This window comes from Mchenga conophoros, linkage group LG11 (genome assembly GCF_057382185.1).
Source record: "Mchenga conophoros isolate Kocher_MC1m ecotype Shallow Benthic linkage group LG11, M_conophoros_male_GT1.1, whole genome shotgun sequence".
Classification (NCBI taxonomy): domain Eukaryota; kingdom Metazoa; phylum Chordata; class Actinopteri; order Cichliformes; family Cichlidae; genus Mchenga; species Mchenga conophoros.
The window spans coordinates 26900147-26926959 of NC_140536.1; the positions used below are offsets into that span (position 1 = coordinate 26900147).

General features: G+C 40.2%; 5 protein-coding genes across 6 annotated transcripts; 1 reads left to right on the plus strand and 4 right to left on the minus strand.

Annotated features, from left to right (window-relative positions):
• Positions 1–74: 74 nt before the first annotated feature.
• s100w (S100 calcium binding protein W) lies at positions 75–1219 on the minus strand. Its single transcript, XM_085290362.1, has 3 exons — positions 1055–1219; positions 603–754; positions 75–497 (listed from the first exon to the last, which is right to left on the minus strand). The coding sequence occupies exons 2-3, from the start codon at positions 744–746 to the stop codon at positions 303–305; spliced, it is 339 nt and encodes a 112-aa protein (XP_085146488.1). The 5' UTR covers positions 747–754; positions 1055–1219; the 3' UTR covers positions 75–302.
• Positions 1220–7679: 6460 nt separating this feature from the next.
• On the minus strand, positions 7680–8886 carry s100a10b (S100 calcium binding protein A10b). The gene is made up of 3 exons (XM_085292042.1): positions 8741–8886; positions 8099–8253; positions 7680–7969 (listed from the first exon to the last, which is right to left on the minus strand). Exons 2-3 carry the CDS (start codon positions 8234–8236, stop codon positions 7817–7819), a joined length of 291 nt encoding a protein of 96 aa, XP_085148168.1. The 5' UTR covers positions 8237–8253; positions 8741–8886; the 3' UTR covers positions 7680–7816.
• Positions 8887–10035: 1149 nt separating this feature from the next.
• Positions 10036–13041, minus strand: krtcap2 (keratinocyte associated protein 2). The gene is made up of 5 exons (XM_085292041.1): positions 12914–13041; positions 12295–12449; positions 12055–12118; positions 10687–10753; positions 10036–10584 (listed from the first exon to the last, which is right to left on the minus strand). The coding sequence occupies exons 1-5, from the start codon at positions 12915–12917 to the stop codon at positions 10464–10466; spliced, it is 411 nt and encodes a 136-aa protein (XP_085148167.1). The 5' UTR covers positions 12918–13041; the 3' UTR covers positions 10036–10463.
• Positions 13042–13436: 395 nt separating this feature from the next.
• On the minus strand, positions 13437–16264 carry LOC146564330 (transmembrane protein 107-like). 2 transcript variants are annotated; one of them, XM_085290365.1, is made up of 5 exons: positions 15908–16264; positions 14728–14795; positions 14550–14650; positions 13961–14057; positions 13437–13833 (listed from the first exon to the last, which is right to left on the minus strand). In XM_085290365.1, the coding sequence occupies exons 1-5, from the start codon at positions 15992–15994 to the stop codon at positions 13764–13766; spliced, it is 423 nt and encodes a 140-aa protein (XP_085146491.1). In that variant the 5' UTR covers positions 15995–16264; the 3' UTR covers positions 13437–13763. The 2 variants fall into 2 exon arrangements, with proteins under 2 accessions (XP_085146491.1, XP_085146489.1); XM_085290363.1 differs by lacking the exon at positions 13961–14057 and adding an exon at positions 14130–14226.
• A 205-nt stretch (positions 16265–16469) lies between these two features.
• On the plus strand, positions 16470–25375 carry trim46a (tripartite motif containing 46a). Its single transcript, XM_085292043.1, has 12 exons — positions 16470–17016; positions 17783–18041; positions 18517–18664; positions 19447–19645; positions 19724–19870; positions 19963–20058; positions 20454–20707; positions 20795–20916; positions 21014–21343; positions 21990–22219; positions 22336–22403; positions 23654–25375. Exons 1-12 carry the CDS (start codon positions 16957–16959, stop codon positions 24099–24101), a joined length of 2361 nt encoding a protein of 786 aa, XP_085148169.1. The 5' UTR covers positions 16470–16956; the 3' UTR covers positions 24102–25375.
• Positions 25376–26813: the final 1438 nt, after the last annotated feature.

Below are 26813 nucleotides of genomic sequence, written 5' to 3' on the forward strand. Positions count from 1 at the left end.
TGCTTTCCTGCAATGACACTGAACACCCAGACACAACACATGAGGTAATTGCATGCATAGATGAATAAGGCCAGTTTAGACTTAATAGGTTTTATTTATTTTCAGTATGCGATGGAATGTTTTTGAAATCAAGTTTATACAGATGATGATGACAAATCTGGAAATTATGCACACTTAAACACAGAGAAAGCTCAATGGTCAAAACCCAGTAGCCTGCAGATATACATGTACTGTATCCATCACATGTACCAGACGTTTTTAAACATAACGCTACAAAATGAACATTAATATTTGTAGCTGCCTCAGTCTTCTTGATCGCACTCGTCTTTGTCATCTTTCCCCTTGCCTCTCTTCCCACCCCTGCCTCTCTTTTTCTGGTAGTAGCATTTGGCAAGGACACAAATACACCGGCAAAATTCACGGAAGTTGACCTCGCCATCATGGTTTTTGTCCAGCAACTGCATGGCTTCCTCAATATCACCTGCATTAATTTGATCCTGTAGAATACATTCATACAGTTAACACAATGAAGCTCATGAACAGAAAAGCTTTGTATTCCTCTATTAATAGATGTCTCATACAAATGAAGTTCAGTTGTTTACCTTCAGATCGGGGCTTTGAATTTGTTCCTCCAACATTTTCTGGAGCTCTTCTTTGTTTAGCTGGCATTTTTTGCCTTCACCATCATCAGCATACTGCATAAATATATCCACAATGTTTGGAATGACCTGGTCGAGCCGTGCCATGGTTGAACCTACACGTAAAAACAGAATGGCATTAAAAACTGCATGCAGTATAAGTTTAATGTTTGCACACACAAATGGAAGAAACGTCAACTGTGTCACCGTTAAAAAAAATCCTCAGAGCTACTTATTAAAGTTGTAGCGAATACTTTTCCCATATTAGATCAACCTTAACGGTGCTTCTTCAATCTGTCTTTTTCGTTGTATCATTCAAGAATAACGCTCTGTATCTAGACCGAATGCAACCATTTCCTTTTATTTCCTTCCTCAAAACTCGCTCCCCTCACACCCCGCTTCCCATCACTACTCACCTTAGAGCCCTAGGTGAAGAGAGATCGCGTCTGTGTCACCAGCTTGGTCCTAGGAGAGACTGTTGTCAAACTGAGAGGGAAAGCCTCCTCTTAAAGGGTACACCCACACACTGTATGACTCACACATGCACACAAACATACACGATGGCATGTAGGCAACCACACAAACACAAACCAGCAGTGATTCATGCTCCTGACATGTGCCTGACTCCACCCATTAGAGCTGTACCGGATCTGTCTCTGCTACACAGTGCTGTAAAATAAGGAGGACATTAATGTTTATGTGCAGAAAAAGTAGCTGGACTCGTTGTCCTTACATTAGTGTTATGTGCAGATCTGGTACACAAATTAAAACGAGTAAAGCAGGAATATTTTCACCAAAAAGCAGCTCGGCTGGAGCTGACCCTCTGGAAAAAAAATAGAAAGCCAGACTAAATGGAAAGTTACAGTCAGTTGGTGCAATCTCCACACTGCATGTGTGTGTGTGTGGTTGCTAATGGCCTACGCTCAAAGGCATGTATTTAGTTTTTTTCTTTTTTTTTTTTTACCACGTTCAGGAAGCTTTGCAAATAAGTGCAGTGACGTGACCATAAAACCAATGCTTCACACTGCTCAGTCTCACTAAAGGTGTCTGTGATCGTCCTACTTTAATACTCTCACTACTTATTCAGACTAAATAAAAGCAGCTGCAGTTAAAACTCAGATTTATGTCAGAGTGAACGGCTTCCCTGTGTGCTTGAACATGTTTGTTCCTCATGAAAGTCACCTCAGTCCATGCGTTATGTAACTCACTCTTCATTTTCCACTCCTCTGTTCCAAGGCATCAGAAAGGCAGCATTTTCTTCTTCTCTCTTGCCCCCCTGCCAAGTCGCCTTTATAGGTCAGTTCACTCTCTTCACTTAGGTCATATTACTTTCACTTATTGAATACTATCAGTTTCCCGTCGCAGGGGAGGAAAAGAGAATGGAGATGAAGTATCATGTGGTGTTAATTACAAAAAAAACTTTATCTTTCCACACTCTGCTGGCAGGCATATGCATTACGGTTTCACTGCTACAGAGGCCGTGAACCTTTTCGGTGGTGAATTCGTACCATGAGCATGAAGACTCTGTTTCTTTTGAAAGTTTCTTATTAAATATACATAACTTTAAATTCTTTTTTTCATGTTTGTTTAACCATACTGTGATGGGAGTTAATGTTTTAATGGTGGCTGTATAAAATACCCTTTGTGTAACATTCAGACTGCTTCGTTTTGGTTTTTTTGTGATTTTTTTTTATAGATTTAATATAAAAAAATCTGCATTTTCACATCAGTCCACATTTAATGACCCAAAATCATAAAGTGAAACTATGTCAGCGAGTAAAAGAGAAATAGGATGCAGACCTTTTTTCAATAACCAAGCCAGAAGGTGCAGATACTCTTTATAGACCCCTGCAGTTAAAATGATTACAGCAAAGGCATTAAATCATTTCTAATGCTTTTTTCAGAAAACACACTGGCCTCAGTGATTCTGACCTGCAGAACTCTTAAAGTATTGTGCAAAGGTTTGAGCCACTCCTCATTTTAAAAAATACTTTGCTAGGAAAATGTAAACTAGGTGCAGCAATTTATTGAAACTTGCAAACATACATGGGATTATAGTGTACAAAGCAAAAAAGCTTGTAATGTCTGTAAGTAGTCTTCAGGAATATTTCTCCAGGCTTCTTAAAGGACATTCAAAGCTCTTCTTTGGATCTTGGCTGCCTTTTGTTGTGTTCTCTGTCAGGAGGATCCCACACTGCTTCAACAATGGTGATGTTGGCACTTTGAGTGTTCCATAGCCTCTACCGTGTTTTGTATATGGCTGTAAACACTCACTGTTGCACCTCTCTCCTGACCTCCTCCATACATATGTGACGGCAATTTGAACCAAAAACTTCAATTTCAATTAACCACTCTATAAGACTTGTTGCTGCTGATTTTCAGTCCAGTGCCTGTGTAATTTGGCACACCTCGGTCTTTTTTTCCCGTTTCCCTTTTTTAATAAAGGCTCCTTGACACCTGCCCCTCTACTTAGACCATTTCTGATGAGGCTTCAGTGAACAATAGATGTCTCAACTCATGGTCCAGGTGTATTTTTCTTGGCTCCTGTGTCAGTTCTTTGCAAGATTTTTTTCCCGTTTCTTAAGAACATGACCTTCTCATACATTCATGAACTCGTTTTTAGGCCTGTCATGTCTTCTTTTGTCCTTGATTCCAATAATTTAGATTTTGTTCTTGTGTTCTGTTATGTGTAGACACAACACTGGTTAGTTTTTTTTATGCTTGAATGATTCAACGGTCAATGTTAAGGGACTTAACAAACATACAAACAGGAAACAATGGTGTGAAAATGCTCAGGTACAAGTATTGGACTGAAAATGATTGAAAAATCAAGAGTTTTGCACAGCACTGTAGTTTGCTGTTCAAAAGGAATTAGTGATTGAGAGAAGCCTTTGCCACTGGGGTGACCAGGAACACAAAGCTCTCTCTAGCAGAGCTCCAGAAGTCCTCTACAAAGACGAGATGCATGGCCATCTCATCAGCACTCCATCAATTAATCATCTGTAAGAGCAACACCAGTCTTGAATAAAAGGCATCTGACAGCCAGTAAGAAATATTTTAAGGATCGTTAACCAAACAGGATCCGTATGACCACTTTTTTAATGGCCACAGCGAACAGTCTATATAGTTATGTAAATAACTTATTTAAGTTAGTGAGTAACATTACGAGCTGATGGTTGGAGTGAAAATGCTTTCTGTTAGTAGAGTGTGTACTGTCCAGAAAAGCAACAAGCCACGTTTGCTAGAACTTGCAACAACATTGGAATTAATTGGAGCTTGAAACAAAAAAAAGTGTGTTAGAGTTTTCCTCAAAATAATTGGTGTGAGGGACAGGTTCCTCTGCATTCTGGTTTGCACAAACGCCCCTGAGTGAATCCAGTAATGGTGTTATGTGTCAACACTAGCAAATAATGTACATGCACATCAAAGTGTCACAGCTCATCACTCAACCTTCTAATCATCACATTTTTTTCTGCAATAGATAGTTTAAACCTTAAGCAGCTGCATTATGTGAATCATGTTTATCTCTTTTTCAACACTAGTTCTTATATAACTGTTACAGGTCTTTCGCTTTACCTCAATACACAATAGCAAGAGGAGCAATTGTGCATTATTGCCTTATGTCATTTTTTTCTACTTCAAGTTTATATTTTACTTTTAGATTACCGTAAAGGTAAAACACAAGAAAACACTTCATTTAGTTTACATGTGAAAAAAAAATCATTCTTAATGATGTATGCTGTACATCCCCCACTGTAACTGATCATAGTCATCTTTCTTCTCAGATATTTTTTTCATCTTTTATGTAGCTCAAGTAGAGGTAGAGCAGGTGATCACTGCTCACACCAAATTGAAGGTTGGTGGTTCAATTCCTGGCTGCTCCAGACTGCATGCCAAATACCCTTGGGCAAGATATTAACTCCAGGTTGCTCTCATGAGGCATGTTGCATAAAGTGCTAAATAAGAAAGAGTCTATTTTCCATTAATGAAAAAACATGGACAGAGACCTGATAAAGCGTGTGCATAGCTATCAGTTCAAAGCAATTTTTTTCAGTCATCAGTTTAATCTAGTCAGTTAAATCCAGTTGTATTGACAAAGAGCAGCAGTACCAGACCTCCTTGGGTCAATCCAGGTATAACTCTGATCCATCTTTGCTTCTAGTAACTTCCTGAGTTTTAAAGGTTAGACTTTTTTTCATATAGTCATTCTTCCCACTTACAGCATCTACAGCCAAAGGTAAAGAGGTTATTAAGGGTTCAATGGGGCAAAGTGATCAGATCTGAGCAAAAGAATAGTTTTATCTCATCTTTTTCATGCCTTTTCTGTTCTCGTGTGGGCTCCTTTTCAATCCATGTACTTCCAAACATCCACTATCCTCCGAATGCAACTACATCTGCCCTAATACATCAACTCAGAGCTGAAAACAGGGCTTCTTCTTAATTGAGGATGGAAAGAGGGATAGAAAAACCAAGAGAAGAATCACTGAGTGAACCAGCTCTCTCTAATTGGCTTTCAGGAATGTTTCGGCAGGTAGGGATAGAACTGAATTTGAAATTGTTCCAATTTTGTTTTACCAACATGATGAGCAAGCAATAGCAAAACACTGACGCAGCAGTGCTGTGACTGTATTTATTATTTAGTGCATGCATCAATGAAATGCATGAAACACTGTTATTAACCTTTTTTATATATCGGCCAAGCACACTTATTAAATCAAATATAAAATCCAAAATTTGTATATTAAATTGATGTCGCTTAACACTGTTTTCCTCGAGGCTTGCTTCTTTTTTCATTGTCTGGCAGTCCTGAAGTTTAGACTACACAGTGTTTCAGGACTTCTTAAATGTAAATGTATTTATTCATTATGGTTGGTTTAAACATTGCTGTTTAAATGGAGCCATGCACGGCCTAAAAGTTACACGCACATCCTCTGTCGCCTGCATCGCTGCCTGTCTTCATTCCAAACACTGTAGCACCATCTTCTGGTCAAATCAAAATATGTCAAATCAAAACTTTCCACCAGTCAATTCCAGTGCGTTTCATTTTTTATTTATCCCAAAATGTGTCAGATTTCAAAAGCAATAAATCAAACAGGATGCAGCAGTCACCTGACTCATTTCAGTTCAGTAAAGCATGGACTCGACACTGTGTGGCTACAAAAAATGTCTTGATATAGAAAGAGTTACATCTTGTATCATAGCATTACAACAAATCACATGACCATTTTAGTGTGTGTGTTTTTTTAAAATTCACTTTTACTCACAGATTTCCAAACTTTTCACCCATCCATCCTCTTCTTGATGCATGAAGAATCCAGGTAAGTAAATCCCCAAAGTTTGATTCTGTTCATATGGACGCAGCGTTTTCAGAGGGAGAAACATTTCGTCAATCATCCAAGTGACTTCTTCAGTCGAAGGCTGACTGTTGTTTATAAGAGTGGCGAAACTTGACTGCAGGTTTCCCCAATCTTATAAACAGTACGTTTGCATAATGATATGTGAAAAGGGAAAGACCATCTATGAATCGAGGGGGGGCCTGAGGGTAAATCTTTCGCCACCTTACAATCCAGAGTTGGACTTCTTTTTATATTCCTTGGTGGCTTCATTTAATATAAAATCATGATCTGTCTTTTTTTTAAGTTCAAGAATAGAAGAAGAACCCCTTGCAAAAAACAAACAAACAAACAAACAAACAAAAAAGAAGATGTGCAAATGATTTCTGAAAAAAAGAACGAGCATAAATCTGAGTTATACACTGGAGTTAACATTTCTCAGTTAACTTTATTTACCTCAATCTCCTCAAGATTATTTAAAGTTCACTTATGCTACATTGACCTGTGTGGGGAAAAACAACTGTTGTGCACCTTAACTCTGTAACCCTGTGCCTTAAAAATTGAACTCTGTGTGTCCTTGGGGAATCTGCACCTCTGTGCTGCATGCACTACATGCTGGCTTCAGCAAAGTTGGCTGGCCATGTCATACAGTCAGTATCAAGTCAACTTGAGTATTAAATATATATTAAATAAAATACAAGCAAATTAAAAGCATGAATAAATATGCATAACAGAAAGGCAAATCTGAGTAAAAACAATAAGATAAGAATAAGATTAGAATAATAAAGTCAACCTGGGTCACAAGCTGAGCAGAAAAGGTGGATCTTAAGAGTTGATTTAGTGATGTACAGCCTTTTCTGTGTCCTCGGCACATCCAGGAGCAGCTGGTAAGCTCAAGTGAACAAGCGGGAAGGGGAGTCCGAGTGCAGCAGCCCAGAGAGATAGGGCAGGGCGAGACTGTTTAAGGACTTCAAAACAAATAAAATAATTTTAAAATGAACTCTCAAAAGGGCATTACTGTATTACACTGTGAAGCACACAGAACATATTGATGTGTGTGTAGTTGGCAGGCTGAAAACACTGCAAAGGCCAAGGGTGGTCTGATATGTTTGCAGTAAGAGAGATCCTTCACAGTGTAATGAGCATGTTAACGTTCACTTAGTGTGTATGCCTGTGTGCACAATATATTTGTATTTTTACTGAACTGGAGTTCAGTCAGTTTAAAGGTGGAATTCCAAACTTGTAATGAGCCAAGTAGTTAATGTTTACCAGATGGATCTGCACCAAGTTCAAAAAGTGCAGTTTGTATCTCATCTGGAGGAGTTCTGTGAGCGAAACTCCACCATCTCCAAAAATGTTACTTATTTGACCCACCCTAAATAAATCATGAGCTCACGCCTCACAGGCATGTGTGCTGCACCACACTTCAGGCTTTTTAGCACAAACATCTGATCCTGACACGTTCCCGTATCGAAGCAGTTACCCCCTCACGCTGTGTAGAAACTGCTGCCTCAGTTGAACTTTCGATGAGAAGTGAAATGATGCACATTAGATATTAATTCATGAATACTCTCACTACTTTCAAATCCAGCTTCTAGTTTTAAATGTGTTGCAGAAGTCAGCTATCAGATAGTAACTAAAACTCTAGCATACCCAATGTTTTTGAATAAAATTTACAACAAAGTAGCCAGACACACAGTCGGGGAAATTTTGTCAAAAGCAGTTTTTACTTGTAAATCCGGCACACAGTTGTGCAACACAATCAACTTTATCTGTTACAAAAAAAAGAAAGAAAAAAAAGACAAGCATTATTTTCTCTTACAGTGTATTTGCACATCAGTTCTTTCACTTCTTTTTAGCAGACATGGAGCAATATTTTTCACAGGCCATTGTGAGGCCGGCGATGAATGGCATAAATTCTTCAAAGTCCAAGACATCATCTTTGTTCTGGTCCAGATCCTTCATGATATGGTCCACGGAGTTGGCATTCTTCTGGGTCTGAAACAGATGTAACAAGAGACAAGTTCAGGGTGCAAAGCGCATGAGCAATAACATTTTTAACTTAAATATGGACAATGATTCACACTGAGGATAGAGATCAGGTATGATAGCAAGAAAGATCCTTACTTTCAGAAAGTTGGGAAGCTCAGCCTCAATTAGTTTTCTTAGTTCTTTCTTGGTTAAGGCCTTTCCGTGTTTGCCATCATGGGCATACTTGTTGAACACGGTTATCATGGAATCCATGGATTTCTCCAAGTCAGTCATGGTTGCAGAAATGAGTGCTGAAAGGACAAAAGGCAGGAATGGACATAAATATAACAGGGTTTTTTTTTTACTTTTACTGTTGGCTTGTTACATTCACACTGGAGAAAAATGAGTGAAAAATGCAGCCAAGCATTAGGTTACAGCACATTGTTTGAAGAGGATGTGGGTGTTGGTTTTTACTGGCACTCAAAGCAAATTCTTCTGGCACAAATCACCTTCTGGCCCCAAACCCAAAATCCATATATGGGTTCTACCTCCCCTCTCTTTATAAACTTTTCAGTTTCAGAAAAAGAAAAAACTAGGCCCGCAGACACACAGTAAAGATAGACTAGAGAGAAATAGGCCTAACGTTTTTGGAGACACCCATTCCTGGCATAGCAAAGGAGGAAAACCCTACGTAATGCACCAACAGCACCTCAGCCCACCCAACGTAACATTCAATGGAAAAAGGAAAAAACAAACAAACAACTTTCTAACTTTTTAAATAAGTTTTAATAGCCTTACCGGATCACGAGGATGCAGAAACTGTGGCAGAGCTTAAGTGGAGTTAGACGTGGGCTGACTGAAAGTTTATTCAACACTTTATAGTCATCTAGGCAACGCCCAAGTGATGGGAGGGAGGAGGGATACAGAGAGGCAGGGAGAGCAAATAAAGGAACACTGTCCCTTTTCCCCACAGTTACTGCAAGACGTAGAAGGCATTGACATGACGATGCTACCTCACAAAAATCTACACTGTTTGTGTTTCATCATGCAAGTAAAACAAAAGATGGCACAAAGCAGAATAACGCATGCATGATGGGACCTGCTAAGACTGAGCAAGTCTGCACTGGGCCGTCTTCTTTACCTGTAACAGTCGGCACACCTGGATACATGACAGCAGCAGGATGCTCTCCCGAAACAAGGCGAGCCGGGGGAAGGGAGTGTGAGGCTGTGGACAATGGACAATCTCCACTGCGAGTTTATTCCCAGATACCGCTTTCAGCAGCACTGCAGGAGCAGCCTGTTCAAACTGACCCTTCACTGTCACTTGGCAGTTCCTTTAAAACTTGCTCAACAGCTCCTCTGTGATTTCACTCTCTCCTGTTCTCCAAGGAGATGAGGAGTGAACGGCCTGAAGACTGTTATGGTTAACTGAAAACTGAAGTAAAACTTAAAACTGAATGAAAAATTTTAAATGATCAACAGAAAAATGAAATCTTAAACAATATTGTTTACTTGCAAAGCTGAAAGAAAACTGTTACTACATTGGTCGAAGAAGCATGAAGACAAACTGATGCATGATTTATTCAGTCAAGGCTCTCTCCGTGTCCGCATCAAATACCTTGAAGAAGTGTTGTCCTTAAATTCTCTGTGCTGAACTTGTAAAATTACTCTCTTAGCATATATCTCATCGATATAAACATAAAAAAACCCATTAACTTTCCTACTGATGCTAATAAAAACTAAATGTTTCCTAAAAGTGGAAAACTCAAACAAAATCATCAAACCCAATCTGGCAACTAATTGAAACACAGACACAAATTTAGCTGAGAGAAAAGTGAAAACTAATAAAACTTTAAACTCTTGTGTTACCACTAGAGCCACCAGTACTTTTGCTAACCTTTACACCACTGCTGTCCTCTTTAAATGCATATTTCAGTATATAACAGAAAAATAAGTGGGCTGCAGCACTCTTGACTATGGGAATGGCTGCACAAGGAATATTTACACATATGCCACTGCATGATTTTATTACATCCCCACACAGCTAGACTGCAGATTACAAACTGAGCAAAGGTAGAAGGAAGCACAACGCATTGAAAGTCTTTCAGAAAGTTTAATTACAAAAATGGATTTGAAAAAACAAAACAGAAGAAAACTGAATACACAGGAGGAAAGAATCTCTTTGCAACCTTTTTAAAAAGAGCACTGATTAGAAAGGGATGGAACGTAAAACACGTTTGGCCTTATATCTACCATTTCTTTGTGATTCAAATTTAAGAGAACTGTAAAATAAAATAAAAAATACACAAACAAAGGACCAGATTAACTACTACAGGCTTGTACTCAATGAAATGATGACTTAAAATAACAACCCCAAACCAAATTTTATATACCTAAAAAAAGCCTAATAACAAAGGATCATTGTGACAAAACTGTGCATTCAGCTGTGTAGCAATGACCACCAGCACCTGGGGAATAATGACTGGTCGAAGTGTGATACAACTGTGATCCAGTGGGCTCTTTAGTTCTTCCTTTTGCTCTTGCTGCCAGCTTTGGCTGGTGTTACTACAGGAACAGCTGCTTGGTAGAGGGCAGCAGACACTTTGTTGATGTAGTACAGGGCAAAGAGGGAAAAGATGAGGCTGAACAGGAAAAAAGAAAGAGAAGTATTTTAATAATCAAATACATTTAGAAGTGCTTTCTAGATGCTTTGGGTAAACGTGTTCTGCAGAGGAGTCACTTACCAAGTAGTGACACAGACACGGTGTACCAGGCCAGAGGCAAACAGTGAAAGGCACAGACACAACAGAACTGCAAGATGACACAGTAAATCATATAAGTGATGAGCATTAATATGAGCCTACAGATGTGCATCGAGGTAATAATGTTAGAATGTTATTTTAAATTTGCATTGGCTGTCATGATGATACGCAAATCTGGACCAGAGGGTAGACTCAGCTCATTGAAACTAGCATCTTGCCTAACCAGTCAAAAGATTTGTTTGTGTGTTTGTGTGTGTGTGTGTGTGTGTGTGTGTGTGTGTGTGTGTGTGTGTGTGTGTGTGTGTGTGTGTGTGTGTGTGTGTGTGTGGGAAGCCTAGAGCCCTCCTGCACAGAGGTAGTGCAGGAGCTTACCTCAAGTCTAGTAGCAGTGCTGTGTTTTATTTACCTTGGCTAACTAAAGCACACACAGAAACCAGCTGCCGCTTATAAATGCTACTACTACTAATCATCATCATCATCATCATCATCAGCAGCAGCAGCACCCTAAATTCGTTGTCTGAGTCAACATTTATCTAACTTTTATTCTCTCCATTAGCTCAAATGTTTTGTTGTTCTGGTTTACCTGACGTGGTAGATTTAACATCAGCAAGATGTTTAATATAATTAAAATGATTTTTTTAATGTTTTAATTTATTTTAGGACTACCTAACAACATTAAAAAAATGCTCCTTATCAAATAAGCACTTTACATTTTCTTCTGAGGAGATTCTTATATTTGCACATGAACTCGACAGTGAGACATTTAGTGAAGACGTTGCATTTTCGGTGAATGTTTCAGCTTATTTTTACTGTAATAACTGTGTTACTGACATTGATTGGAACAGTATTTATAATTAGCATTTTAACAGGCACAAAAACCCTGAACAGGTTTTGCTGTGGCAATCAGAAGCAAACCACTGTAACTGCATGTAAACTGTGTTACACTAAATTACTTTGCAGATGTTGATTCCTGTAGTGACCGCTGGTCTTCAGCCTGCAGAAACCAGCATACAGCGGCTATATATTGAGAGGAACAATTTAGCTTTATTATTGTTAATTTAGTCAGGCTTTTGCTTCTTGATTATTTTTTGCAAGGTTTGTGTACAAAATCAAACATCTTAGAGAAGATCACTTCACCTGAACAGGGACTTAAACCAGCGATCTGGGTTACCTGGCTTCTCTAACCTCTGACCTTTACCTCAACCAAGATTTCCACCTATTATTTAGGCTAGAGTTTGGTATAAACAATTCTGATGTTTCAGGTAAAGCTGAGCTAACAGTTAACTCAGCAGAAATATTAAACACCATGTGAACAAGAAAAAGGCCACTGCATGGGCCATCATCACTTACTCTCAGGGAATATCTTGGCCTGGAATCCCTTTCCGAAAACCAAATTTTCCAGATTATTAAATGCCTGAAGCCAAAGTTAAGGTGCGACTCTCCTCAGTGACATCTATACATTTTTATGGAGAATATATAATAAAAGTCTGAAAGTTGTTCAATAAATACCGATTTCCAAAAGAACTGTGCAGTTTACTGATTAACAACATTGGCAAAGCAATTCAACTCTACATGTCACTTAAAGGATACAGTCAGGGAGCAGATGAAGAGGACTGAGCCCAGAAAACCTCCCAGGATGGTGAGCCACTCGGTGGATGCCAGCTGCTTACTGAACATCTGCATCCCCGCGAATACCAGCACAGAGAGCAGACTGGATAGCACCAGGGAGGTTCCGGTGTTCACCGCTACAAACAACAGAGATAAACTGTCATCTGGACAAAACCTGAGGCTATCTGAGGCTAAAGAGTTATCTAGTATAGAACTGTAATGCAACCGAAAGTAAACGATGGTTTTAAATGTCATATCTCGTTTGAATTGGGCAGTCATACGCCTTGGAACTTAACGCCACGTCAGTGTTCACGCATAACGTTTCCCACGTATAGCTGTTAGCTCTGTGCTAATCAACTCACATCTGCACCAAAACACCCCTCTAATATAATTTCCTAAATGCTCAGCACATAAAAACTTTTCTGGTACTTTACAGTAATGCTGGCATTGCTAGACTGTAAGAAAGAAATCTGTGTTAGCGTGGTTTACATTTAACATTAGCTACACAGGACTATAAGACATACTGCACACTGAGACTGAGGATATCTGCACATTATGTCTGTGCTGACGATGTGTCTATTGATAATTATGCAATACATACCCATACTGTAATACTTAATTATAGTCTCCGTGACGAAGCACCAGTAAATTAAATTTAACTTCGACGAGCCAGCTAGCTGCCCCGGCTCTAGGAACTAAAAAACAGATTACCCGGCTCTAAAGTCAGGTGGGACCGGTGGGAGGAGCCACATGAGCTCTCCGGGTGAAAAAAAAAGCAATAAAAGAATAAAAATCCAAATAATGGTTGTTTGATTCCACTAAAGTTCAAATCGAAACATTTATAAAACACAATTATGTGTTTGCATTACAATTACATTTCTATCGTCTAAATACACACAAACACACACACGTACGTTATATACATTATGTTTATATGTTTTGTGGACTTCTAAAAGTAGAACTTCATGGTACAGTTCAGAACAAGTGTGTAATTATGCTAGCATTAAATAATTTAACTCAATTTCAATTTATTTCAACAGAAATTACAACTTAAATGTATTTACCAAGAAACACTTTGCAGTAGATGCACTAGAACAAGAAATAATTTGAACACACACACAACCAAAGCAACAAAATAATTACAAGCTTTATTTACTTTTACAGAGTAACTGACACTACAAACACACTATATAAACAAAACACTCCAGTTCCAACATACAAAAAATAGACATAAGGTAAAAACGTATGCTGCATCAACTTTATTCAAATGATATAAAAATAGATTAAAAAACATTTTAAAAGTGTGTTTTATGCATTCCTTACTGTTGGTGTTTTGTACTGATATATGTCTGGTATCCACTCTTTTTCTGTAGCTACAGTATATCTGCTAACAAACTGACAGATGTCTACATCCAATCTCGGTTTGTACCATCGTACATCCGGACTTTCCTTCATAAAGGCTTCTTCTTCAGTCCAAAAACGGCTATGAACAGAAGAATCTCCACTAAAGCCGGTAGAACACTAAAGGAAGAGCCAGAGAGACACCAATGTAGGTTATACTTCTGCTTCTAATGCTTAAAAGAGGCTATGTCACTTTGAACTAGAGACATAAATACTAATATTCACATCAACATGCATACAAACCAACCTGCAGGTGGCAAAAATAACCCAGTAAGTCCAGCATTCCCACTTTTCAAACACAAAAAAAGACAAAGACACTGATCCGCTGCAGTGGGCAGCCAGTGCTGGTTGAAACGTGAGTCAGGGAAAAGAACTTTGGAAAAATACAACAACATTGAGCAAGCTTATACACCAACCTGCAGATGGCGAGGATCCACCAGTAGATGTGACACTCCCACTGCTCAAATAGAAAGAAAAGCAGAGCCACTGAGGCACTGGCATGGACTCCTGTTGCTATACCAGGTAAAAGATAGTCATGGAAGTGTAACTGATCACAAGCACTTTTGAAATTATTGCTTTTCTTATACTAACATCATTGCAGTTGTTACTCAGTTACTACCATACATCTATCTGTTTGCCTTGGCGTTACATATCATCTCAGTTACAACTGCAAGCTTTATATTTATTTGGTGTATTTGCATGTTTTTGGACAGCCAGTCACAAACAGTCCTAACAGAGGATGTGGAATATATATGCATAATAAGTAATAAATGTAACCATTTGGAATCAAAACACAAACGATAAATAAGAGTGTAAAATGTGAGTGAAAAGGATACAAAGGAGGCTTTGGCTACAGTTGAACATGGACACTCCTGAAAAGAAACCAGCCAGCTCTATAGCAAACAGACCGAGAGTCACTGATAATGCCACCACCAACCTGAAAAAGAGAATACATATAATAGATTGGAAGATGTGTACACAAATGTGTCAAATGTGTTTAAAATATTTACTTACTGTCTGTCCTCAGTGTCATACTGCTCCTGTGTGAAATCCAAAGGCAAACAAGCTTTCACATTATTTTCCTGTAAAGTAAAAGTTACAAATTGGTGTAATTACTTCTTAAGACATGAGGAAAAAGAAGCAGTGTCAACTCCAATGCTTCTGTTGTGATGGACAACTTCCTCCTGACTCGCTCCATTTTCAACATCCTTTGTCCAATTTATCCACTATTTCTTCTCTGCACATGTCCAAACCCTGTCAGCCTCGCTTCTCTGACTTTATCTCCAAACCTCTAATCCTGAGTCGTCTCTCATCTACTCATTCCTAAACCCAGGTATTTAAATTTATCCACCTCGACTGCCACACCCTTGCAGCATCACTGTTACATCTGCCCACCTCTTATTCACACACGTGTGTTCCTCTTCTCCCTGGATCATAGCTCCACTTCTCCACCTGATCCTTACTCTAACTACATATCACAATGTTGTCTGCATACATCATAATCCACGAAGACTCATACCTGATCTCATCGGCCAGCCTGTTTATCACCACTGGATACAAGAAGGGGCTCAGAGCAGACCTCTAATGTAATCACACCCTCACCTTCAACCTGTCACACCTACCACACACACCTCATGTCTCACTGTCCTCATACATGTCCTACATCACCCTCATGCTAGTCCTTGAGTTATAAGTACCACAGTTTCTCTTTTGGACTCTATCATATTGTTTCTGGTGGACATCAAAATCTTTGGCTTCCTGATGCCATGCAGCTGCTCCAGTTCTTGTTTTTTATTTATTTATTTCTATTTTATTTATTTATTTTTCCTGACTTCATCACCTGACAAAGATTATTCATATTCATTTATTTTTCTTTTTGTTTCGTACATCTTGTAAGTCCAGATTTGAATCTGAATTTGAATTACTTTCTACCTTGGCAATTTCTTTCTTCTTTAGCGCATTGGGAGAAATGAATTATGTCTTCTTCTTTTTAAGTGGTAAACTCTGAGGTCTCTCACATGTTGACATTTTAAAATTTATTTTAGTTTTTGTTGTTGTTGTTTGTTTTTTAATTTTCCTGTCGAGCTTCAGTGCCAGTATCTGCAGATTATCGTCACCCTTTATTGTGTTCATGGATATTTACAACAAGTTATCACAGAATACAAAAAAATGTTTGCCATGCTTGCTTACTTACCCTCGACCAAAAGATTGTGATCACGATGACGAGGTGAGCTATGATGGTGAGAAATCGTGCGGGGACAAGGCTACTGACCGACGACATGCTTGAATAAAGTGTAGCTAGACAACAATTCAGAAAAACTACGGTATTAGTGCTGGACGGGAAATGCAGCTTTTCGGCAATTCAAATGCGCCTAGTAGCTACTATAAGATAGCAAAAAGTACAAATAAGATAACTGCAGCATAAACACATCCGCCCATGTCACTCATTTAACTCGTATTCCATATAAAATACGAACTAATTCATCCGATTTCCCCTTGCTGTGATTATTACACGAAAGGCGGATGCTCTGGTTGCTACAACAACCAGCGAACGGGTGCATCCAGTATTACTGACCCACCGCATGAAAAAGCAACATACAAAGGTTCCGGACATGGAACAACAATTTAAGAACTCGTGTATGTGTGTGTGTGCTTGAAAAAACAAAACATTGCCATCTAATGGCAAAACGAAAAACTGCCACCAGCATATGTATCAACATATAAATACTACGGAGGAGCTGCACGTTCAAGGAGCTGGAGGTTTATTTCGAAAAACTGAACTGCAAATTGTTTTAAGCTGTTTTAGACACACATCCAGAATGCCATGCGTGAAAAACCCTATAAAATGCTGTAATTGTATAAATGTTAATATGTAATCGGACATTTTTATTTGAAGGTTTGTCATACATTAAAATAAAATAAATCTAGCTCGAATATAATAGTGCCAAGTTCCATTCTAATTGTATTAATCGGTCTTTGAGCAATGCGACTGTGGCAGCTGTAGCCTAAACCAGTACAAATCCCCCCCCTCCTCCCATCTGATTGCTACGTGGAGTGGAGTCGTTGCTTTGAGACAGACGGCACTGAATCGGCGTGTGTGAAAAAACACACCTCTAGCACGGCTACATCAGGTCGAGGCCCGGGCTTGCCATACCTCGGTACGGTAACCCTGCTCAGCCTTTCTCCAGACGAAAAAAAAGGCGATCCATTATTGTATCGCAGAGTCATTTGCATCGAAGGAGTATGGCAGAAGCGGACTTACAAACCTTTACATCTATCATGGACGCGCTGGTTCGCATCAGTGTAAGTGTGACGCTCATTTTATTAGCCATTTTTTAACCATGTGTGCTCTTTTTAAAAGCGATCTGTTTACCACCTGTGCATTTACCTGTGGATCTTTTCCATATTGCACATATGTGCGCTGATGATGAAGGAATGTGTGGCATTTCTTCCTTTGGAAGGTATTTTTTTGCATCTTGAATCAACGAGAAATGGCAATGCTCTAGCACTGTGGCTGGAAACGTAAAACGGGGCCACTGTGACTACAAATGCATTAATTAAGTAAACAAAAAGTTCTAGTAGATCAAATAAGTGTTTGAGCATTAAAACCAATTAAATATGTTGGCGAGTAGTAGGTTAAAATACTCGTGATGCACATGATGGGAAGATGCACGTTGTCATAGAAACGGGATGCTGCGTTTAAGTAGCTGCAGCAATAGAAAGGGGCCTCCAGAACCAGTAAAACTGATGCTGGTGGACAGAATGAGCAGAAAAATGCATTTTCATTTTACAGATTTAAAAATCTCACTGCTTTGTACTTCTCTGAGTTGTGTAAAGTGCATCTAAGTTTTTTTACAGGGTACAGGTAAAGCTAGATGAGTATTCAGGGGAAAGCTATTTATTCATCCACGTTGGCCTTCTCTGCTCTCTGTATATTCAATGCCAGCCTCCTACACATTGACTATACATTATATCACAAGACACAGAATGTATAGAGCAGCCGATTCCTTATTTATTCTAGTGATTCAGCTGTTATTTAGTCTTCAGCCTCTTTCGTCCTCCTCTCCAGTCCAACATGAAGAGCATGGAACAGGAGCTGCTTTGCCCAGTGTGTGATGAGATGGTGAAGCAGCCCATCATCCTGCCCTGCCAGCACAGTGTGTGTCTGCTTTGTGCAGCTGAGGTGTTGGTACAAAGAGGCTATCCTCCTCCAGATCTCCCTCCAGAGCCTTACTCACCATCCTCCACACCCAACACCCGATCCCCACGACAGACACGCAGACCTGCTCCCAGGACGCCTGATCGCCTGGAGCGGGTCCTTAGAACAGGTAAAGGAAATGGTTTGTGTGTGTGTGTTTGGCATTCAAATGAACAAGGATGATGTTGACGTAGCATGATGTCACTGTCCTCTCAGACTGTCATAGATGATTTAACAGACACATCAGCATCCTGCCGCACATCCAGAGCTTTATGGATTCATCTAATGACTTATTTAAGTGTGTGTAGAGCAAGAAGATAGAGTCCGAGAGTCCTTACCTCAAGGAGACACGAAAGGCAGTAAGCATCTGCCGAGCAGGTGTGTCGCCAAGGTGTCTATGTAAGCAAATAGTTTTTCCTCGAGAAGTTTATTTTTCATGATGATCTGCACAAATGTGGAGGCAAATTAGAGTTTTGCTTCCTTCCTTTTCTCACTAGTCCGCCTTTGTTAAATTCCTCATAAACTATCTCTAAAAACCTTGCTTTTTATTCTTCTGTGTCTGTGTTTCTTTCCTTTTTATCCCCACACCTGCATCACTCTCCCAGTGTGTGGGACATACCCAGGGCGACGGCGGAAGGAGACCCATCCCCCCATGCTGTTTCCCTGTCCTTCCTGTCAGCAGGATATAGAGCTCGGGGAGAAAGGCCTGACAGACTGCCTTCGCAACCTCACCCTGGAGCGCATTGTGGAGAGGTATGTATATGCACCAACCCCATGAATATCATATAAGTGCTGTAGCATCACAACCTCAGGTCAGGCAGAGAAAGAGCAGACACCTTTTAGCTCCCCCATGCATGTCACCTGGCTTTATTTTATCCAGTGGGAATGTCGCATTATAAGAGCTGTAATAGTTTTGGAAAAGCACTCTAACCAGTCATGCAGGCAATGTGTAAAGGCAGCGAATGAAGAGTGAGGCCAGTGCTGCTTTATAAATGAGACAGGAAATCATTTGCTGGAAGGAGTTGCAATAATGATCTTTTTCCTTTACTCTTGATCCAAGGCTGAGAGCAAAGTGCAGGGGCAGCTGTAAAAATGCAGTGCAGCATTGGTTAAACTGTTAATTTTTATTTGGACTGAAACACTCCTCTGGCTTTTTAATTCCCCCACCCCTTATCAGCTCAAACAAAGGAGATCAAAGTGAGAGGAGCTGCTTCTGAAGCAGTGAGACAGGGAGAGACACTTTCACACGCAGCAGTTTGTTGGGTGCCGCTGCTTCCTCCCCTAGAATCACTGCAATTGGTCGGGAAAGTGTGACGGTGCATGTTTTACTGTGCAGGATGCAATAACAAGGCAGCTGCTGGTGATGTATCCAGGTCAGGCAGTTGAAGAGTTGCCTTCTTAACTACTGAAAAAAGCAGGCCACAGTCAGATGAGCTCATTATTCCCATTTATTTTTTTTGTTGCTTTCTTTCTTTGCCGCTGCAGAATTATCACAGCCTTGCCCTTATCTCCATGTACACATGTCTGTCCTTTAGGTACAGGCACACAGTAAGTCTGGGCAGCGTAGCCATCACGTGCAGTTTCTGTAAGCCTCCCCAGTCTCTGGAGGCTACCAAGGGCTGCGCTGACTGCAAGTCCAACTTTTGCAACGAGTGTTTCAAGCTCTACCACCCGTGGGGAACGCCTCGAGCTCAGCATGAACACATTCTACCTACCAACAACTTTAGGCCAAAGGTTGGTCTCTGTTTTTATCTCCACACATGATACAAAGTTGCATCTTTTCCAGTACATTAACCCACCTTTGTGTTATAGGTTTTAACATGCACAGAGCATGAGCAGGAGAGACTGCAGTGGTACTGCCGTACCTGCCAGAGGCTGCTGTGTCCACTTTGTAAGCTACGCCGTATCCATCATGGGCACAAGGTTTTGCCTATAGCACAAGCCTACCAGGCACTCAAGGTGATTTTGAGGGTGGTGGTAATATGTTTTTACTGTGCTACAGCCCTGGTGATTGCAGCATAGCAGTGTTAGCTTTCTATTTGGTTTTCCAGGACAAGATTACCAAGGAAGTCAACTTCATTTTGGCAAACCAGGAGACAATACAGAGTCAGATCACTCAACTGGAGGCTGCCATCAAACACATGGAGGTGTGCTTCTCCTCTGCTTTGTTAAAGTAGCTTTTGATCTTTGTACAGGTGCAACAGTATTTGCTAGGGCTTCAAATGCAGTATTTTGGGGGTTCATTTTACATTTTTAGCAGAAAATATGTCATTGGGATATCAATACTGTCCAGATCTTACCTGCAGCTTTCTCCTGAGTTTCTCAGCAAAAAAATGTAATTATTTCACCGAATTTAGAGGAACTGTGATGCTTCAGTAAAGTATGAATGGACTTCAGTTTAACTGACCACTTTCTTTTAACTACAATTGCAACACAATGTGTAAATGCCATTCTAAAAGCATCGTGATTTTTCCCTGAATAGCAACAGTATCTCCAATCTTCATTTTTTCCAGCTGTTTTTGCATCCTCTCTCTTTCTGCAGGCCAACAGTGCAGTGGCTCTACAGCACTTGACTCACTGTATCCATGAGCTGGGAGCGGCTGTAGCTGAGCGCCAGGGGTCTTTGACCTTGGCCTTGGAGGGATCCCGCAGCAGAAAGGAGGAGGCCCTGTCCTCTCAGGTCTTTGAGAAGCAAGGCCTGCTGGAGCAGGCCGGTCTAATGGCCTACACTCAAGAGCTGCTGAAAGAGACGGATGCACCCTGCTTTGTGCAGGCTGCGAGAATAACACACAACAGGTAAGAGATTCAGCCGTTTTCATTCAGTTCGATTTGTTACCTTTATTTGAATTTTCTTAAATTCCTTTTATTATCTTATTTCTCCAGGCTGGTGAAGGCTATAGAAAATCTCCAGTGTTTCTCTCTTGCTGCCGAGCCCTCCTTCAGACACTTTCACCTGGATGCATCCAAAGAGATTAAGATCATAAACAATTTGGACTTTATACAAGGTGGGTTGTCAGCTTCTTTGTTCCTGCAATACATGGTATGTTAAAGAGTTAAAAATGAATAGTTTAATCTCCGTATCGTTGCAATTTTTCTCCACAGCTCCACTGGCTCCAGTCATTGACACTCAGAAGACGTTAGCTTACGACCAGCTTTTTTTATGCTGGCGGCTCCCTCAGGACTCAGTTCCAGCATGGCACTTTTCTGTTGAATACCAGAGGCGAGCAGGAGGAGCTGCGGCCACGTGGGGTGGCATCAGATCCCCTAATTCGGCCACAGCTTGGCTGCGCATCGATGAAGTGAAGGGTACTAGTGCTGTGGTCGCTCGACTGCAGATGGACAGCGTGTATGTGCTGAGAGTGAGAGGGTGCAACAAGGCTGGCTTTGGAGAGTACAGCGAAGAGGTTTACCTCCACACTCCACCGGCACCTGGTAGGATGTGTACACACAGTTGTTTCAGTACAAAAAGTCTTCATCTCGCCACTCTTTTAATTAAATTCTAAGATTAACAAAAGCTGTTTTTCCCCCCCAGTATTCATATTGCCAGTACTCATTTTCAGCCAATTGACTAATCTTTGTTTCTTTTCTCTCCATCCCTTGATTTCCTCCATTCCCATTGTTTTAGTTTCTGCAAAATCCTTCCTTTATTTGCTCTGCATTCCAGTGCCATCCCAGTCATACTAAATCTGCTTCTGTCTTATATGCCACAGGTCTGTTTTTCTGCACTTTCCAAAATCATTTGTGTTCGTACATTTTGTCCATTGTTCCTTTTTGGTATTATTCTAAATAATATTAAATTCAAAAGTATTTGTCATTATAAACATATTTGAAAAGGTATATGTACAAATCAAATTTTACTCTTTACCTTTATTGTTTTTCATGTTTTTGTTGTAAAGCCGTTTCTTACTATTCATCTTGAAAACAAAGTTTTCTTTTCATTTGTTCTTTATGTGTTTGTCTCATGCTCCTCTTAGCCCCTTTTTCATTTTCTATGCCTGAGCTGCAGGATCTAACCTTTCCTTCTTTCTGATTCCTTTCCTTTCTTGTCATCTCTCTCCTTCTTTATCCTTCCTACCAGTCTTGAGTTTTTCTCTAGACTCTCGCTGGGGCTTGCATGCAGACCGGTTGGCACTGGGTAAAGGCCAAACCTACGCCCGCAGTGTGCCAGGCCTCTCCCTTCTGCAGGCTGCCGATCGCACACTAACATCTTGCCACTTGACCTCTGACTTACTGGTGGCAGACTTGGCTGTCACTCAAGGCAAACACTACTGGGCATGCTCTGTAGAGCCTAGTTCCTACCTGGTAAAGGTAAGAGAAAGTGTTGTCGATCATGTTGTGAAGAAAGCTTTTTAAAAAATCTTTTACATGCAGACTCACAATGGATGTGACCAAAGCTTCTTTCTTTTTGCTCCTCTCATTTGCAGATAGGAGTTGGGCAGGAGGCTAAGCTACAAGAGTGGTTCCATCTCCCTCAGGACATGGCCAGCCCTCGGTAACTAAACCTTACCCTTTTCAACTATCCATACATACATCGTCTTCTGCTTGTCCTTGTCAGGGTTGTGTTTGAGTTTATTTAAACTGATTGGTTTCCTGGCATGTACCCAGCTTTTAAGCATAGTGTTGAGGTCAGGGCTTTGGGAAGGCCGTTCTAAAAGCTTAATATTAGCCTGCTTTTTGAATTCCACAACCAGTTTAGATGTATGTTTGGGATTACTTTGCTGTTGGAGCACAAAGCTGTGTCCAAATTTAAACCATAAAGCTGTTGATTTGAGGTGAAGTTGAAGAATTTGGAGGTAGTCCCTGTCCGTCATTATCTCATTAACTTTGTGCATTATTCCAGTACCACTGCTAGCAAAAAAGCCCCAGAGCATGATGCTGCCACCATGCTTGACAGTTTTCCTCAGGAGGCTTGTCAATGTGGCCAGCTGCAAATTTCTATTGAGTTTAAAGGTGTTGATTATGGAGCAGGGGTGTCTTTCTCAGTTGGCACCCTCCATGGTGATGTAAAACTATTTTTTTGCCGTGGACAGTGATGCTGCTGTTCCAGCAGTTTCCAGTTCATACCAGACTCGAGCCTCTGTGGTTCCTGAGTTGTTCCCAAACATGCTAACCAATATCCTCTCATCTGAGTTTGACAGTTTGGGTCTTCCCCATTCAAACTTATGCACACAACTCTTGTTATGTGAAGTCATTAAACATGTATGTACATGTATGTATAGTTATTCAATGCTGGAAAAATCATTAAAAGCCTCAAATTACCATGACATTAAGATCCATGATAGAAATAGGAGTGTCCTGTCACCTATATTTTGAGCTGCTTGCTGGTTGTGGCTGAGGTAGTAGAGCCGGCCATCTATTAGTTTCTATTATCAGAAACTTGTTGGTTCAGTCTCTGGCTGCTCAGTGTGCATGCTACAGTATCCTTGGGCAACATACTGAAATAACTTAGACATGGAAATGACTGTTTTTATGAAATGGTGAATGAGACATGTACTCAAGTAACTTTAAAAGCACTAAATAAGAGCCAGTTCATTTGCCATTCAGTAACATGCCTCTTATTCAGATGGATAGGAGCCATGCCAGTAAATTAAATATATTTCTAACCACTTGGGGGCAACATAATAGCTTGTAAACACATGAATAACATTACTACTGTTGGCCACTGCTGGAAACAGCATTTTAAGTAGAAGAAACTGAATCAGGTCTACTCTAAGTTTTGCTCTTACCTCCTCTTCCTCCCAGCTGCGACCCAGACAGCGGCCATGACAGTGGGGCTGAAGATGGCCAGGACTCCCCTCCATTCTGCTTCCTCACTATGGGCATGGGCAAAATCCTGCTTCCTCAAGGACACAGTCAAACTCAGAGCCAGGGTGACAGCCAGAGCCATGGAGCAATGCACTCCCACAGTAGCAGCCACAGTAGCATGTCTCACCCTCACACTGCTCCTTTGCCACCTCGGCTAGGAGTGTGTCTGGATTGCGACAAAGGACGAGTCACCTTCTACGATGCCCACTCTTTGCGTATCCTATGGGAGGGACACGTGGATTGCTCCGCTCCGGTGTGTCCGGCATTTTGCTTCATCGGCGGCGGAGCCCTGCAGCTGCAGGACCTCGTGGCCAACCGGAGCATTGAGGAGCCACCACCTCGGAGAGTAACCATCCAAACAAGAGCAACGAATCTAAGTAAATAAACAGCTCAGAGATGAGTCTGTGAAATGATCCCAGGCAGAAAATGCTCTCTGGCTGAACTGTGACTGCTAAATACAGTTCTAGTTTTCCCTTCAGTGTGATCAATATAAATATCTGATGTTCTTTTACAGTTGCACTTGGCCTGAATTGATCACATTTCTCTTTTGGCTCTTTTTTTTTCTTATTAAAAAATTACTTTGGAATGCTACAACTAAGGACACTGTAGCCAAAGTGGTTTTAGACTATGCAGAATTTTGTTCACAGGGTCTCCTCAATAATCTGTGTGCAACGCAAAAAAAAAAAATCTGCTCTCCCTTTACTTTTGGCTAATTTTTTCCCAGAATAATTGGATAGCATAAGCTGCATGCAGGTGTAACTAAGATTCATAACTTGCGTATATGCAGATAACTGACTGTCACCTTGTGAAAATAACTCAGATGTACTGTATGCCTAATTTTTTTTTATCTTAAATTTTTATGTAGCGCCAGCAATGTGAATATAAAACAAAATTAGAGAATGTGAATTTTCTTCCGTAGTTGAATAAAAAGCTTCAGTTTTGGTTTTATATAGTCACTGTTTTGCATTTCAAAAGAATCGTGTGGCTTTTTGGCTGCGTAAACATGCTCACAGTTGCCTACATTTTTTTGTGTGTGTGATTATAACACAAATCAAAGAAACCTTCTGAAGGAATACTGTTCTCGTTATGCTGGTTGACATAACCATGTGAATACATTTCAATGTGTCACATTTTGAAAAGTTGGAAATGTTCATGGCCTGTTTGTGTCTTGTGTTTATGGTGTTTGAGTGATTTACACATAAGTGTTAATGATCAGGTAAATGAAGTGGATTACTGAGGAGACAAACTGAAGTACACTTTATAGTTCACTTTTCCTCCCTGTACCTTTTGAAACCTACAATATTAGCTAAGTTACTTATTTCCTGTTATGTATCATTTAAATGCAAAGAGTTTACACTGTAGTATTTTCAAAATGACAGGCTCTGACTGTATTTTGATATGATTTTTTTTTGTGGGTATGTGTGGGTGTGGGAGCTCTGGCTGTAACTTTCACCCTTTCTGTGGTATGTATGTGTGTGTATCCTGTCCTGTCCTGTCTTGAATAACTCATCTATACCCCGTACATATGTTCCAGCACAGCACTTGAATGACTCGAGACTGTAGCATCTCAGAAATCAGAGTCCTCCTGATTTAGACTTTGCCTTGCTGGCGGAATGTTTCTATCAAGTCAAGAGAAAAGAATAAATATAGTACTGTGAAAAAGTCTTCAGGTATCCCTCGTTTATTTTTATTTTTCTTGGAAAATGGGAAATGGGTGCAACAGTCTATTGAAACATCTGCAAATGTACATGGAAAGAATACAGTAAAAACAGACGTTGTGTAATTCTAACAGCCACTGGCTGAAATGAAGCCAAAACCATGACACAGCCTCCACTTTGTTTTACCGAGTACCGTATACACCGCTCCCCTGACCTCATCCGTGCATACTGACATCAACTGGAACCAAAGATTTCATATTTGGATTCATGACTCCATCAGACCTGTTTCAGTTCTTGTGTAATACAGCACACCTCAGCCTTTCCTTCCCGTCCTTGTAAATTGCTTCTTAACAGCCACCCTTCCACTGAAACCATTTCTGATGAGACTTCAATAAATAGTAAAGGACCAGATACATCTCCCAGGACATGACTTTCAGATGCTTTTCATCTAACCTAGATGGTTTTTAGGCCTTCCACTTCTTACTTATACTTATCCAAATTGTCCAAAAAACACACTGCATACAAAATATTTACGGTTTTCAGCTAACATCTCTTCGCACTTAACCCTGTTGGTACAAAGATACTATTTTATGCCTGCCAAAACTGAGTCTTTGCCTTTTTCTTTTCTTAAAAGAAATTCAGCTAAAGAAATGGGAACAACTGAAGTGTTTTTGCAACTAGCTACGTAGCAAAGACTTAATTTAAAATCGGTACTTTCTATATTGTCTGCTGTGTGTAGACATAAGTTCTATAACTTATGATCAAACAAACAAACAGAATAAATCATCTGACATTGTTCAGGTACACAGGCTGGACTGCAAATAATTGGAAAAGCAGCCAATGTCCAAAGAAAATCTTTAAAAGACTTTTCTACAGCCTGAGGAGCTATTGCCCCAAACCACCCTTGATTTCTTCAACAAAATATGAAGAAATCAAGGATGGCTCAAGAGTTTTTCACAGTATTACATATATGTATCAGTAAATTATCTCTTTTCCCTGCCCTTGAGCACCACAACTTTGACTGACTGCAGACAGCAGAACAGTAGTCTCAGAGGGCTTACCAAAACAAACCCTATTTGTTTGCATGTCATGGAAAAAACGCCTCTCAGCGTGTGATGCCCCATTGCGTGTAAGGGCAAGTGTGCCAGAGCTGCTTAAATGAATAAAGTGGATGTTTTGTGCCACAGGGTTTAAATATAATCAGCCAAGACACACCTTTGGAAATCTGACACTAAAAGCAGCAGAAAGATTTCAACATTTGCATTATAGCATGTTAACACTAGACGGGACAAGGTGAGTGGGTTGTTGTTTAACAGCGTAGTCATCAAAGAAAGATATTTTCCAGAAAGGTAGATGACTTAGATACATCTTACGCAATCTCAAAATTTCTCTGAATTTGTCGTTGTCCTTTGACATCAGCAGGGAGCTGTTGCAATCAA

Coding starts and splice junctions, on each gene's coding strand:
- s100w (XM_085290362.1), bottom strand. CDS start 746: ATGGCACGGCTCGACCAGGTCATTCCAAACATTGTGGATATATTTATG. Junction 498..602: donor TTCAAAGCCCCGATCTGAAG/GTAAACAACTGA, acceptor TGTATTCTACAG/GATCAAATTAATGCAGGTGA.
- s100a10b (XM_085292042.1), bottom strand. CDS start 8,236: ATGACTGACTTGGAGAAATCCATGGATTCCATGATAACCGTGTTCAAC. Junction 7,970..8,098: donor AGCTTCCCAACTTTCTGAAA/GTAAGGATCTTT, acceptor CATCTGTTTCAG/ACCCAGAAGAATGCCAACTC.
- krtcap2 (XM_085292041.1), bottom strand. Junction 12,119..12,294: donor TCTTCATCTGCTCCCTGACT/GTATCCTTTAAG, acceptor CTTTGGCTTCAG/GCATTTAATAATCTGGAAAA. Junction 10,754..12,054: donor GGCCAAGATATTCCCTGAGA/GTAAGTGATGAT, acceptor GTCATCTTGCAG/TTCTGTTGTGTCTGTGCCTT.
- LOC146564330 (XM_085290365.1), bottom strand. CDS start 15,994: ATGTCGTCGGTCAGTAGCCTTGTCCCCGCACGATTTCTCACCATCATA. Junction 14,796..15,907: donor TCACAATCTTTTGGTCGAGG/GTAAGTAAGCAA, acceptor TTTACTTTACAG/GAAAATAATGTGAAAGCTTG. Junction 13,834..13,960: donor GTTATTTTTGCCACCTGCAG/GTTGGTTTGTAT, acceptor CTCTTCCTTTAG/TGTTCTACCGGCTTTAGTGG.
- trim46a (XM_085292043.1), top strand. CDS start 16,957: ATGGCAGAAGCGGACTTACAAACCTTTACATCTATCATGGACGCGCTG. Junction 19,646..19,723: donor CCAACAACTTTAGGCCAAAG/GTTGGTCTCTGT, acceptor TTTGTGTTATAG/GTTTTAACATGCACAGAGCA. Junction 20,708..20,794: donor GCGAGAATAACACACAACAG/GTAAGAGATTCA, acceptor TTATTTCTCCAG/GCTGGTGAAGGCTATAGAAA.